Raw genomic sequence first — 16,077 nt, forward strand, 5'->3', positions numbered from 1 at the left:
GTGCAGTCAGTTGGCTCCCCATTTCATTCATTTCCCCCTGTCTGTGTTGTTCTACTATTTTTCTGTGTCTTCCGTTTCCTGCTGCCTAATCCCAGTCACCCATCACAATTAAATTTAAATTTCATTTAACAATCTGAATAATTTCCTTAATATCATCATGATTTCTGTCAATCTCTTCATCATCTGCAGAGCTAGTTGGCATATAAGTTCTGCTGTTGTGATGGGTGTTAGCTATGTGTCTGTCATGGCTGCAATAATGAATTCACAGTGCTGTCATACCTGCATTCCAGTTTTTATATTCATTATTTGGACTGCTACTGCATTACTCTGCACTTGATTTTGTATTGATAGCTTTGTATTGACCTGACCAGAAGTCCTGTTATTCGTGCTGCACTTTACTAATTTCCACCATATCTAACTTGTTGTAATACATGGCATCTAAAGGTAAGACCACATTATGGTGGTAAGAATAGTTTCCTCTAGTTTCCTCTGCCATGTAAACACCTTGATTTTCTACTGTTATTATAGTTGCACCTACTTAGAATCAGCTTGACAGAGAACAATAAACACAAACTGCAAGAAATAATCTTGCAACTGATCATAATTGTGTATTGTGTTCCTTGAATAATGAGCACTACATGTAAACATTTCCACTAGTTTTTTTATATTTCAACAAATAAACTTCACCTCTAGGAAATCTAGTTACCCAGATATGCCTCCTCAGTTCAGGGAATAACAGACTCAGAAGTTCCATTGAACCATGTGATCTGTAATGTTTTGTGCTCCCATTACATTCAGCTAGAATGAGCTGTTGAATATCTTGGATACCTTACGAGGTCTCATAACTGTCTTCATGGATCTCCTTACCAGTCCTGATCTCCACAATGTGAAGCTCTACCTGCTACCTAATACACCCAAATAAGGGGACCTCACGGACTGCTCGGTCCTCATTGATTTTTTTTTTTAATGGGATTTGAAGATAAGTGCGCGGGTATTGATTTCCTAAAGCAATATGACATAATTTCCAAAAGCACATGAGAAATTGCCTTTGAAGATTAGAATATTTCTGAGCACTTCTGAATTGATTTCAATGAAGTCTTTGGTAGCTGAATTAGTAGTGTAAAAGTCTAGGAATTGAGAAGTTGTTGATTTGATTCTTGCTTGTAGAGAATTTATTTTTTACTTTTAGTTGGTTTCTTTATCTGCCATCAATTTGAAATGCTAATTAACAACTTTCAAATTGTATTTTTTAGTAAGACCAATTTTTAGTTTTTAATTGTTAAACATTTGAAATGAATCACAGCAATTTTGCAAAAACAGACATAATGTCTTATGGGATAACAGCAATCAGTGATTTTATAATGTTACTTAAAATCCGTCTTGATTGCAAATTTGCAATCAAGACGGATTTTAAGTAACATTATAGCATCACAGTAAATTAAAATTCGGTTAAAAATGTGAAACATCAGGTGCAAAATAAAATACTTTTTTATTTCTAGAGACTGAACAGTATTGTTCATGTATGTAATTTTTTCGTTTAACAATAACACCTTTTGTATGACTGTATCAAATGTTAATATATGTTTTAGGATGTAGTAATTAAAAATAAAAGGATAATTTAAAAAAAGTATGATTCAGTATTTTTTAATTAATATTTCATTTGAAAATAAATGCAAAATTGAAATACAAGAAAAAGAACAAGTAGCTGTTAATGGGAAGTGAACCAGTTCTTTAGTGGTTACTAAACTCATATGCTATTGACTCAGCTCACAGCATTTCATTAACTATTTTTGCAATATTATATACTTTTGTCATCACAAAAAAGGCACTACCCCAGGTGTACTACTCTGAGGGAACCTATCACTCTTAGGAGTGCAATGAGACCTACGAATTCTGGGGAGCCTGAACCTAGACACCTTGGAGACATGACCATGCATGCAAAATTCAAACAAAACAGAATTAATATTTTGGGACTTTGAACGTCAGTTCTCTATTGAAAGTTGGGAAACACAAAAGGTTGATGAAGATGATAGACAAACATGACATAACCATCTTGGCCATTCAAGAAACCAGATACCTAGATGAAGACACAATTGACATTGAATGTTACAGGATTTATAAAGGCAAAAGGGCAGTCAAAATAGGTAAGAACATGTCTGTGCTTGGCACAGTTATTATTGTTCATAAGAAGGCTGTCAGTTCAATCGTGGAGTTCTTCAGCCCTTCTGAGAGACTTTCTGTCCTAACTCTCAGCTGTGGTAACAAAGGATACACATTGATCAATGCACATGGACCAATCAATGAAGAAAATAGAGGTAATCCTGAGAAAGTTGAACAGTTGTGGGACCTTCTTGAAGAACAGTTAGAGAAAATACCATCTAAGAACATAAAGATCCTACTAGGTGACTTTAACGCTCAGATGGGAATAGAATTGCAATTCAGATCAACAATTTGCAAAGTATCCTCCTCACAAGATGACTAACAGAAATGGTATAAGACTCCTCAATCTGTGTCGATCCTTCAATCTTCAGATAATGTCAGCATTTTACAAACACAAGCCAAGTAAACAGAAGACTTGGCGATCACCAGGCAGTGTGTCTGGAGAGAAACAGATTGATCATGTAGTAATCTGTAGGAGAGCAATGAAGGAAATTATGAATGTTAAAGTACAGAGAGGTGCGCAGTTTGACTCAGATCATTACCTCTCCAAGAACAAAATGAATTTCATCCCTCTCAATAAGGCCGTGAGAACCAGAAGTAAATTTCATATGATGTTGCGAAGCTCAAAATCAATCAAAACATATTGGAACAATACCACCAGCAACTTACATTTGAATCTCATAAATGGATGGCCATCACCTCCAAGATCCAACAAGCAACTAATACTGCAATCCTGACAGCTAAAAAGAGAAAGCATAGATGGTGGAATGAGGTTTGTGATGAAGTGATGGCCCAAAGAACAAATGCCTGGAAAAAGTGGAACTCGACCAGGCGACCTGAAGATTTTGATATATTCCATGAAGTTCGAAAATATGCAGCCAGAACTTTATGAAGGGCTAAGCGATAATATGAGAAACAGCAGTTAGAACAGATTGATCAGAATTTCCGGAAAAAATTATGCCAGAGACTTCTATCAGAAGTTCAAGTCGAATTTGATTGGATACCAAGCCCCTATTCTTTGTTTTAGAGACGAAAATGGAAAGCTCGGCCTGACCAACAAAGAAAACTGCATGATCATGTCTCGTTATTTTGAAAACCTACTTAATTGTGATGAAGCGAAAGAAAGATTCTCTGTATGTGCCCAGATCCACAAACTACCCAACTCATCTCAGCTGGTAAAGAGGAGATCAAAGAGATCATCAACAGTGTTAAGAGTAATAAGGCATCTGGAGAGGATTCAATAGTGGGGGATCTACTAAAGCTGCAAATAATGAAACTCTGATGTACTAGTCCAGTAGATCTGGAGAACTGGTATGATACCAGCTGAATGGCAGTCAGCTTTAAGCCATCCTATACACACAAAAGAAGGTGATAAAAAGAATGTCAATAACTATAGGGGCATCTCATTAGTATCTGTACCATATTAGATTCTCTCCAAAGCAATACAGTACAGAATGGAAGGTCATTTTGACCAACTGATTGGGGAATATCAAGCTGGTTTCCGAAATGGCATTTCCTGCCCAGAACAGATCTTGAACCTGAAGAAAATTATCAGGAAAAAAAAAAAAAAAAAAAAACAAACAAACTTGAGGAAATAACTATGTGGTCATGTTTGTTGATTTTCAGAAGGCATATGACTCCATTGACTGAGAGGAATTAATGAATATTTTGGAAGAGTTTGGGGTGAATGATACATCAAGAAAGCTGATCAAACAAACTCTCATTGCCACAGTGTCAGAAATAAAATTTATGGGTGAGATTTCAGAAACCTGTACAGTCTGAATGGGCATAAGACAAGGAGATGGACTATCCCCACTCCTTTTCAACTGCATCTTGGAAAAGGTCATTTGAGAGTGGAGAGAGTTGTTAGCCCAAGAAGAAACAAATGAAGAGTGGTTCAGACTTGGTCCTAAGAACAAAACAAGTTAAGGTATCTTGGATACCTACGAGGTCTCACAATTGCCTTCATGGATCTCCTTACCCGTCCTGATCTCTACAACGTTATATTCTGCCTGCTACCTAATACACCCAAATAAGTGGATCTTGTGGACTGCTCGGTCCTCATCGTTTTTTTTTTTGTGCTTATGGGATTTGAAGATAAGTGCATTGGTATTGATTTCCTAAAGCAATATGACACAATTTCCAAAAGCACTTTAGAAATTGCCTTTGAAGAGATTTCTGAGCACTTCTAAATTGATTTCAATTAAGTCATTGGTAGCTGAATTATTAGTATAAAAGTCTAGGAATTGAGAAGTTGTTGGTTTGATTCTTGCTTGTAGAGAATTTATTTTTTTACTTTTAGTTAGTTTCTTTATCTGCCATCAATTTGAAATGCTAATTAACAATGTTCAAAGCCTATTTTTAATAAGAACATTCATTAATTTTTAATTAGTAAATATTTGAAATGCAACACAGTAAATTAAAATCCGGTTAAAATAATGTGAAACATGAGGGGAAAAATATAATACTCTTTTATTTCTAGAGATTGAACAGTATTGTTCATGTATGTAGTTTTTTCATTCAACAATAAGGCATTTCCATATGACTGTATCAAATGTTAATATATCTTTTTTGAATTAGTAATTAAAAATAGAAAGGATAATTTTTTAAAAAATATGATCAATTAATTTGTAATTAATATTTCATTTGAAAATAAATGCATAATTGAAATACATTGACTGCTTGGCCATTGCAGATGACCTGTCCATTTTTGCTAACAACATAGAGTCAGTAGTCAGCAAGATCAATAGGCTGTCAGAAATTGCTGAAAAAGTTGGACTCCAGATCTCTATTCAAAAGACAAAATATATCATGAACATCTGTGATGGACTTGAATGGATGATCACTGATCTGGGAAAAATCGAACGAATTAAGAATTTCTGCTATCTTGGTGAAGTCATCCAGGAGAATGGATTAGAAGAAGAAGCAATTAATGTGAGGGTGAGGAAGTTAGACCAGTCATACCAACTGACAAAGAATACCTACAACAAAAAGTCTATGAGTAAAGGGGCCAAGTCTTGACATTATAAAGCATATGTAAAACCTGAGGGCTTACATGCATCTGAAACTGTGACCATGAATGGACAAGGTCAAGCTGAGCAGCTGCAAAAGTGAGAGGTAGGATATTATGGAAAATCTTAGGTAATAGATGGGTTGATGGACAATGGTGAATGAGAGCAAATGAAGACTTGTACAGATAGACAGAACCTATCACAGCATCCATTAAGAAGAGATGATTGTTATTTTATGCTCGTCTCATGAGGATGGATGGTGACCGACTAACAAAAAGAATACGGAGTTTCGTCCAATCTTAGAAAACAAGGCCGAGATGGTGTGAAGAATGTGAAAAAAGGTCTTAGGCAGATTGGTATCTCAGAGAGAGAAATTCCTGACAGGAACAAATTTAGAAGATTGGTTAACAACTACCAAGGTTTTAAAATGGCATAAACATCCAAAAGATGGAGAGGACCTTTGTCCAAAGAGCATAAACAGGCATTTCTGGGTTGGCTCAGAAGATACAGGCGGGAAATCAAGGCTGGAACAAGAACAAGACCTAGACACTAAAATGAAATTGGTTGTTTCGATGCAGCCCATAGAGGCTCCTCTAAATAAATAAAATAAACTCTTTAACAACACTCAGAAATCTGCTACTCTTCAAAGAAAATTTCATAGGTTTTTGTTTTATGTAAGTTTTAGAATTACATCATACTTATTTAGGATGTTGATGTCCAGACAGTAAGTTTCAAATCCTCTCTATATGAAGAAAATCTTAGATAGCCATCTCAGTTGTCCCATTGTGACAGATTTCAAAACCCCAACAGAATGCACCTTAGCTCTTGAGGACCAGAACCTCCAAGTTACCAGGAGGCATATGTGATACATGAAATGAAATGTTGTGTGGCGAGGGCCTCCTGTCAGGTAGACCGGTCGCCTGGTGCAAGTCTTTTGAGGTGACGCCACTTCGGTGACTTGTGTGTTGGTGAGAATGAGATGATGATGAAAACAACACAACACCTAGTACCTGAGCAGAGATAATCTCTGACCCAGCCAGGAATCGAACCTGGCCCCCTTTGCATGGCATTCTGCCGCGCTGACCACTCGGCTATCAAGGTGGACACATGATACATAAAAGATTCTGACCATTTCCTATAGATCTCACATCCATGCCTTGGTCCCTTTCATGTTATTGTTGTTCCCTAGACTAACATTCTAGACACACACACACACACACACACACACACACACACACACACACACACACATGGACTCTCTGTCTCCGAACTCTGCCTCTCCCAGTGCCCATCAAAAGCTCTTCAAAAATGTCATTCATTTTCACACTAGCTGTCATCATCCTTACCCATACCCTTTCAGGTATTTGAGTGCCAGATATACAAACAAATCAGGGGAAATAGCTGTAGGTACCAGAGTGGCTCCATCCTATGCCAGCTTTATTATGAACTGCATGAAAGAGGCATTCCTCAGTTCCCAGCCACTGTGCCACATGGCAGTATACAAATTCATTAATTGTATGTTTGTGGTATAGACTTGGAATGAAGAGCCTCACATATCCTTTCTTCTAAAGTCCTTTTTTCCAATTGAATTTTATCTGGTCCTTCTCTAAATCACATTGAACTTTCCAAGATGTTGATCTCCATCTCATCATAGTTCGCATTCAGACTTTGATAAACATCAGAGCAACAATATATGAACTTTGCTATTGTCTCCCTTTTTGACACCAAACTTACTTATCCATAATACTGAAGTAATTGTGGCAAATGTGTGTGCTTCAGCACCAAGTCCCTCAGCATGTATGACTGATGACTGTAGCCTTTTCCAGGCTTATCTCTTGATGCATCTAACACACTGACCTAAAGAAGGGGGGATGAAGGGGGCGGGGGTGACGGGGGAGACAGGGACTCTTACCTGTTCACACTATCAAAAGCATATGCTAAGTTACAAAATATTTCCAGTGGTAAAACAGTAATTTCTTACGTATCGTTTTTGGTGGGCTATATCATTTGGCAAGGTAAATATAACCTGATCAGTTACCAGTCCTCTTTTAAATCAAAACTATTTGCTACTGAGAATGTTTTGTGTATTAAGTATTTAAAAATGATTTTGTACATGATATTGGAAAAAAAAAATGCTACTGCTAATAGTTAGATGGATTGGTAATTCTTTGCTGTTTTAGCTCCTTCATTGTGAACTGATTTGAAACAGTGCAGTTTACCGTATTTACTCGAATCTAAGCCGCACTTTTTTTCCGGTTTTTCTGAGCCAAAAAACCGCCTGCGGCTTAGAATTGAGTGTAAAGTAAGCGGAAGTTCTTAAAAATGTTGGTAGGTGCCGCCACAACTAACTTCTGCTGTCGAATATATGTAGCGCTACACAGGCATGCTTTGCAGGCACAAATATAAATACTGGCGCCAAAACCTCTGCGTCAGTATAAAAATTTAAAAAAAGTGGCAGACGAACTGTGGCCGTCTGGTATAATGAGTTAACGAAAAAATATTTATTTGCAAAAACTCACAATGAGAAGAAACTAAAAAAAACAACAGAGAAGTAACTTTATCTAGGAGACTCTATAGTCTTACGGCAAAGATAAAAAACGACACATGACCAAAAAAAACCTCTTGCGCACTTTTGATATCACTTTGCACCAGACATGAAAAATGTCACCGCCACACAGCTATTTTCTCTGCCCCGAGTTTCGACCACTGCATTTTCATACATTATCCTACTAAGTAAATGCAAATTCCGCATTGTTCATCTTCGAATGTAGCAGCATTTCAATGTACTACGAAAATCTGACTGACAAAACTGTTTGGGATGTTTGTCAATATGGCCAGCTCTACATTCTGAATTCTTTCCTACCTGTGAGAAGAGATGGTTGCTAATAGGAACATTTATGAATTGTTAACCACATGCAGTATTCACTTCACCATAAGAATAATATGAATATAAAAATTTTGCCATGTATTCTTTCGTGTTTGCTGATGTCTCATTTAAATCCTGTCTGCCTAATAAACTACGAAACTAGAGCGAGACAACAGCAAATGCGGAAGAATATACATATCATGTCATCTTTATATTCAGATTATTCTTATGCCTAATAGTGATACAGTCAGAAATGAAGCACAGCAATTGACTAGATTTTTAAATATAAGATGACTCTAATTTCTGTGCAGAATGTAATGTGCTAAAGAGGTGTCTTCAAAGATTTTCAAACAGAGGAAAAGTTTTCGCTAAACTTTCGTTCAGAACATCTTCTATGATACGCAGTCTATTATTTGGTTCTTGTTGATCATTATCAAAGAAAGCAGTGGTGTAAGTAATAACAAATAGCAGTCTCTTGCCATTGTTTTGCTAAAGAGACAATTCCTCTCTCTCTCTCTTTAAAAAGCGGCGGTAGCGTGCACAAAAGCAAGCCATGCCGCGAGCAGCGACAGGCCATAAACACTCATTATCAGAATGCTACAAACAATGCATGACACAGTACAGTACTGCATTTTCAGCTTAGAGTGACGTAAACACCTATAACAAAGAGAACGGCACTTATCAGATCAAAGAAAAATAAGCAATCGATTCAAACCAGATGAAGCACTTGAAAAAGGAAGGGTACCCGTGTAAATACGGATGGAGCGCCTGACGCATAGCAATGGCTACCTGCTAAAGCTTAACTGCTAAGCTTATGATCCGAACCAAACTACTGTAGCTGTATCGTCATTCGTTCGACCTAATTGTGTCTCATATTACAATGGACCAACTTTGTTTTGATTTGGAGGTGCAGCCTAAAACTTTTCTCTCCACTTGAATTTCGAGTCTCCAATTTCAGGTGTGGCTTAGATTCAGGAAATTTTTTCTTCCTTGATTTCGAGTCTCATTTTTCAGGTGCAACTTAGATTCGAGTGCGGCTAAGATTCGAGTAAATATGGTAGTATATTGGGGGAAAATACTGCCATGAAATGATTTATTACATAAGTAACTTAGTAATTTTCAAAGCTGAACTGAACAATTTTTTTATAATTTTGCTATTGATTTCTTCATAACGACTTGGAAATCTATTTTTAAGAGAGTTGATAACAATGAAAACATCATTTGGAGATGTAGTACGTAGTTGTAATTTACCAAAAATGCTTTAAATGTTTTTTTTTAGAAACTGAAATCCATCTATTAAGGAAATGATTGTACATAAATCATATACCACTGACAGAACAAAAGTTATTTATGTGTGCAATTTTGAGGCTATATTTGATCAGTTTATTATTTACTTTTAAAGAATGTTCCTAATTTTTCTGTCCAGTATCATCTTGGTGGAGGACTATTTTTTTCTTGAAAATACATAAATTTTATTGCTGGGATGACTCCACTAAGACCTTTACAATACAGTTATTAAAGCGATTTAACCCTGCCAATTCAGGTTAATTTTTGTAATAATACTTTTCAGAGTAACCTATGACTACATCATAGAATAAATTATACTTTTCGTTAACACCAGTTCTCCTGTGGCCATCTTTCCAGTATGTATTTCATGCATACTTCTTGAATTCTATTCCTTGTTCATTTATTACCCTGTAAGTTCTGCAATTCTTACACCTTGATATTAAATGTCAGTCATTTCCTCCACTATGATGTTTTATGTTTTACTTTATTCATCTCCTCCATCCCCCAGGAAACCTGTAAGTTCATATATATATATAATAGAAGGAAACATTCCATGTGGGAGAAATTATATATATATATATATATATATATATATATATATATATATATATATATATATATATATATATATATATATATATATATATATATATATATAAAAAGATGAGGTGACTTACCGAACGAAAGCGCTGGCAGGTCGATAGACACACAAACATACACACAAAATTCAAGCTTTCGCAACAAACTGTTGCCTCATCAGGAAAGAGGGAAGGAGAGGGGAAGACGAAAGGAAGTGTGTTTTAAGGGAGAGGGTAAGGAGTCATTCCAATCCCGGGAGCGGAAAGACTTACCTTAGGGGGAAAAAAGGACAGGTATACACTCGCACACACGCACATATCCATCCACACATACAGACACAAGCATAATATGTATCCATCTTCACATCACAGTCTGTTTATTCCTTCCATCATTAATGCTTATACTTGCTAATTTACTATATTTGGCTCTCTCCCCTCCCTGCTCCTGCTGACACATTTTTCATAATATTTGTCTCCTTTCAACTTATACAGGGTGAGCAACATAAAACCAAACCTATAACATAACATCTGCAGAATCAGTAGGTTTTGTTGGAATGAAATTTTTTGAATGATACACAATTTAAGTGTTGTATTTATTAACACTATTGTTACAAAAGATGTTCTAAATGATAGCTCTGGGCATCAATGCACTTTTGTGCTCTGCAGGTTCTATTGGAAGTCATCAGACAAAAAGGTTCTGTTATCAATTGTATTGGTTTCTCATTGAATGTTCACATTCAGCTCATCAGTATTGTGCGAGTTAGATGTATACATTTTTTCCTGTAAGTAGCCCCAAGGAAAAAAAAGAAAAACCAAGTAGACAACCCAGGCAAATGTGGAGGCCACTATACGCTGCTCTCAACTTGTTCATTTGTGAAAAGTGCATAAATGTGATTCACTGAAATGTTTGATGTGTGAAATGCTGCTCCATGTTGTTGGAAGAAGCAGTATCTTTTTCATTGTCAGCCAGTTGTGCACAGAGTTCTTCAAAAATTGTCTATTGCCAGTCCAGTCAAAAAATATTGATCACACTGTTACATAGCATGGTGAATTCTTTCAATCTAATATGTTTTTTTTTCTGCTCCCAAAATAGGTTTTTATTTAGTTATTTTTGCCAAGTTTTATCTTACTTTCAATACAGTTATCTATTGGCGTGAAACACTTACACAAGTTCTTATTTAGACTTGATTTAATTTGAATTTGCTGTTCAAGTTATCATTTTCATTGTTCTGTTTACATTGATGTAATTGACTTTTATTAGGGCACTCATAAATAGAAAATGCAATAAACTGCTGTGAGTGCCACAGTTCACAAACATGCAGATCCTTATGGAGTTATCAGTATATTTCAGAAAAGTGACACACACCATTTGTAGCTAAGCATTCCGACTTTCCAGTAACATACTCTAAATTACCTAAAACTAATTAGCTTCCAAAATAATTGAACTTGAAATTCTAAGTCACTAACAAGTTTCATTGCAGATTTTGCCTCTATCCCTGTTAGATTCTGACTTTCAGCTGCTTACTTTTGTTACCTGAACTTTTCTGTATAAAATGACTTACAGCATTGATTAATAACTTGCTAATTAGTACTTTTGTGTAATTTACACTAATTTGGAATATGGTGCATGCATGTAAACAAGGGGATCCACAGCCCTGTGAATAACAATTCCATGTATTTTTCTAAATTTCTGACCAGCAACATTTTTGGTAATCCAAAATCACATTATTTCTTGTAGTTTACCCTAAAAAAATCCGGCCGAACTGGTTTTCAAAGCATAACATGGTTCGCAAAATAAAAAATGGAGACCTCCAGGTTGGAATGTCAGCAATTGAGGAATAGATAGATTGCTACTTACCGTGAAGATGACACGTTAAGTTGCAGACAGGCACAACTAAACCACAGTTACACATTAGCTTTCACTCACAGGCTTCATCAGAAAAGTAAACACACACACACACACACACACACACACACACACACACACACCCATATTCATTTATGCAAGCAAGCACACCTCACGCGTAGATGACTGCCATTTCCGGCAGCTTGGACCAGCGTTGACAGTCTAACACCAGCACATTCTGCCAGACAGTGCTCCTCCCTCTCCCTCTCCCTCTCCCTCTCCCTCTCCCTCTCCCTCTCCCTCTCCCTCTCCCTCTCCCTCTCCCTCTCCCTCTCCCTCTCCCTCTCCCTCTCCCTCTCCCTCTCCCTCTCCCCCTCCCTCTCCCCCTCCCCCCCCTCTCCCCCCTCCCCCCTCTCTCTCTTCCCCCCTCCACCTCTCCCCCCTCTCCCTTCCTTCTCCCCTCCCTAACTGTATACTGCTGCCATTTCCCCTTCCCTGCCTCCTCCAGATTTGTGCTTCCATTCAGTGTGACAGGTGAATTCTGGCTTGAGCTGTTGGAGATGATGGTTGTGTGTGCATGATATGTGCTTACTTGCGTGAATGAATGTGTGTGTGTTTACTTTTCTGACGAAGGCTGTGGCCAAAAGCTGATGTGTAAGGGTCTTTTAGTTATGCTTGTCTGCAACTTCAGTTGTCTTCTTTACAGTAATCAGCAATCTGTCTTCTCCTTAGATTGCTCATAGTTTACAGAATAATAGTTTATTCTTACACCTGTTTATAAGTAGTTGGATGTGACCGAAAATTGGCAGTTTGCTGTTCAAAAGCCCACAAGTAAGACCTATGTCTGGTGCATTCTTAATGTTGACTCAATCCACAGTCATGCACATTTTGTACATGCAAATATGCACACAAACATCTACGAAACTCAAGAACTTTAGTGACGTTTGAGTGATTACTGTAACCTAAATTAATGAACATTTTATAAGAGACAGTCAAAAAGTTTCCATTTGGGAGCATTACTATAGTGTATATGCAACATAGGATGACTACAATGTGGGTATATGAGAACTATCATGTAGGCAAGGGACTAGGTGTCGCCTTTCTGATGTGTGAGCAGGAAATGCAGTAGTGTGAACCATGCTGATATTATTGACAAATGCACCCAAACGAGATCAGTGTGCTCTTATTCTTTTCCTGGCTGCTGAAGGACAAACACTGGTAGACATCCATTGGAAAATGAAGATGACATAAGGCAAAGCATGTCTGTTGAAAACCACCATTGTGGAACAGTGCACCAAGTTCCATGTTGCTTCGTGATAACACATGTCCCCATGTCTTAAATGGTGTCAGAAGTTAAAACAACTCAAGTGGGAGACATTCGAGCACCCGCCCTATGGGCCTGACCTCTCCCTATGCAGGAGAGCTTCTGTAAAGTTTAGAAGGTAGGAGACAAAATACTGGCAGAAGTAGAGCTGTGAGTACCGGGCGTGAGTCGTGCTTCGGTAGCTCAGTTGGTAGAGCACTTGTCCGCGAAAGGCAAAGGTCCCGAGTTCAAGTCTCGGTCGGGCGTACAGTTTTAATCTGTCAGGAAGTTTCATATCAGCGCACACTCCGCTGCAGAGTGAAAATCTCATTCTGGAAACTCTTATGTTTTCATCACTTTTTTGGGAGTGATTATCACATCCACAAGAAAACCTAAATCGGGCAAGGTAGAAGAATCTTTTTACCCATTTGCCAAGTGTTGGAGTTAGGTAGGTCAACAACATATTCCTGTCATGTGACGCACATGCCGTCACCAGTGCCGTATAGAATATATCAGACGTGTTTTCCTTTGGAGAAATCGGTTTACCTATGACCTTGCGATCAAATGTTCTCGGTTCCCATTGCAGAGGCACGTCCTTTCGTCTACTAATCGCACAGTTTTGCGGTGCGGTCGCAAAACACAGACACTAAACCTATTACAATGAGCAGAGATGTCAATGAATGAACTGACAGATCATAACTTTGCGAAAATAAAAAAAAAGTGAACTTTTCACTTGAGGGAAAACTTGAACCAAGGACATCTCATTCCGCATCTGCTCACGCTAACCACGGGACCACGGCGCTCCTGAGCTCACACTATCTTCGATGTTGCCTATCTTGCGCATGGACTACTCAGTTTATATATTTTGCTTATTTTTTCATAGTTCCACACAACTTCTTCCTGTTTTCTCGATTTATCTGTGTTCAGTTTTTCAAGGCCTATCCACTGTGCCAACTTATAACTAAATCTGAGGGGGGTGCGATGGGGCGGTTCCCTTGTGAGTAAATACCGTCTCATACTTATTTAGACCTTCAGATCATGGTGATCAGGAGTTGTGGTACTGAGGAGATACTATGAGAACCAGGTAAGAATCATTACACCACACCACAGTTACCAGACACGGCACACTAAATAATAATTTTCTCAATTTTCTTTTTGTGAAGTGGATGGACAAATATCTTTTGAGGATTCCTCGCCATCCAGTACATCGTGTTCTGTGGATTAACATAGCTTGATAAATGATATGCCTCATCTGACATTAAATAAGGTATTGGGTCTGCACACTGGAAACTGTACCAGTTGCATGCCAGTTTTTAACTAAACCTTTTATGGTGCTCTTCACTGAGCTACTGAATTTCAGAAATTTTTCTATGAACACTTTGTGTTTCATCTAATGACTGAGAACAAGTGTAGGTTTCAGCTACAGCTATCCTCTCCTGGAAGGAACGTGGCATTTTACACAAGCACAACTGCACTCACAAAACTGCACTGCAATGAAATGTATTCTGTGCTGACATGTAACATTTGTTGAACATCAGCAACAGTTAGTAGTAACAAACACATCTGCTGGTCACGGTAGTTGTGAGAGAGTCTTTCATAAATAGCGTCTGGTAGTGGTTTCACTATGGGTTTGCTTTGATGATGCTCACTCTGTAGCAGGCTTTGTTAGTTTGTTGTGGGTGACTTGTCACCCGCCCCCCCCCCCCCCCCCCCACCCTCCCCCCTCGTTCCCAAAGCCCTCCCTTAACAATTAACCAATTGTTCTCACTTCTTTGCAGAAAGAAACTGTGCTTTGTTACCTGTTTTGTGTGTTCCCTTCAGCATAGTACTGATCAGCCCGTATGTCTCATTACAAGTTTAATAAGCATCTGAATGAAATTTCCCTTGTTAAGAGATGATGATTATAACTTGTGATGTTGTAACTGCCCGATGTTGTGTTTCACTGCTTTGTAATATTGAGATTAATTTTAAAACTTTTATTGTAATGTGATTGTTTTCAGCTGTAACATCAATGAGTGTACATCCAACAGGAAAGTTGCTTTTGTCACTGGGTACAGATGGTACACTTAGGACATGGAATCTCATAAAAGGCCGTAAAGCATATGTCACCAACTTGGGGAAGTAAGTTACAACAAATAATTTCAAACTCAATAAAAATTTAAATCTTTTAGCATCAACAAGTCATTGTCAATTGAACTACATAGAATGCTTATTTAAGCTTTATTTTTGAGTCTCATGTGTCACTGTTTCCATTAAGTTGTACTGGAATTTGGTATACCATATTTATTTCTTTTACTGCATGTTCCAATATTACCTGAAACAGAAATCAATTTTGCAAAATGTATCAGCCCCTCTAATTAAAAACTGTATTTTCTATTGTAAAGTAATAAGCTTGATTGTTCTGAATAGTGGGAAATTCGATTTCAGCAAATATTTGTGTGCACAAACTTTCTTATGAAGGTTTTGCCCCTTTACAATCTTGCTGTTCAGTTTACGGGAGACAATCACAATCACAATTACATTTCATTTAGTGATGAGTAGTGTAGACAGTTCAGCCGTTAGGGAAGAGTGTCGTGTAATTCTCATTGGGAACCAGTAAAACTCTGTCATCTGAATTGTTAATGTGTATAACTGCTATATCCCTTACTTTTGTTTAATTGTATTATTTGTCAAGACTTGTTTTTTAAAAGAGATGTGGAGACATCCGGCTCATGACTTTCTCTTGAGTAACATGGTGCCCCAAGCTGTTACAGTTCTCCTTCCTTTTTATGCATTGGAATAGCCACCTCTATCTATCGTATCCTCTCATTTACATTCTCCATGATAGCAATCTTGATGTCAACCAGATGTCTACCCAGCTCCTAATTTGGTTCATTATTGTTTTCTTTTATCTTATTTTACACTTCATGTTCACAGTTCCCCATTAGGATTTAGCCTCTTCCTTGTGAATTATTCAGAAGTGCAAGGTTTACAGGAAAGAATATCCAATGTACCATCTTCTCTCAATATGATGATCCTGGACCTCT

The 16,077-nt window shown here is 37.6% G+C and overlaps 1 protein-coding gene across 1 annotated transcript in view; it reads left to right on the plus strand.

Annotated features, from left to right (window-relative positions):
* Positions 1 to 16,077, plus strand: part of LOC124606615 (p21-activated protein kinase-interacting protein 1-like) — a 75,315-nt gene that overhangs the window by 39,227 nt on the left and 20,011 nt on the right. The window contains exon 4 of the mRNA XM_047138601.1: positions 15,052 to 15,172. Coding sequence (XP_046994557.1) covers positions 15,052 to 15,172 — 121 coding nt within the window. The remainder of the gene's footprint in view (positions 1 to 15,051; positions 15,173 to 16,077) is intronic.

The sequence above is a fragment of the Schistocerca americana genome, chromosome 3 (genome assembly GCF_021461395.2).
Source record: "Schistocerca americana isolate TAMUIC-IGC-003095 chromosome 3, iqSchAmer2.1, whole genome shotgun sequence".
In the NCBI taxonomy this organism is placed as follows: Eukaryota; Metazoa; Arthropoda; class Insecta; order Orthoptera; family Acrididae; genus Schistocerca; species Schistocerca americana.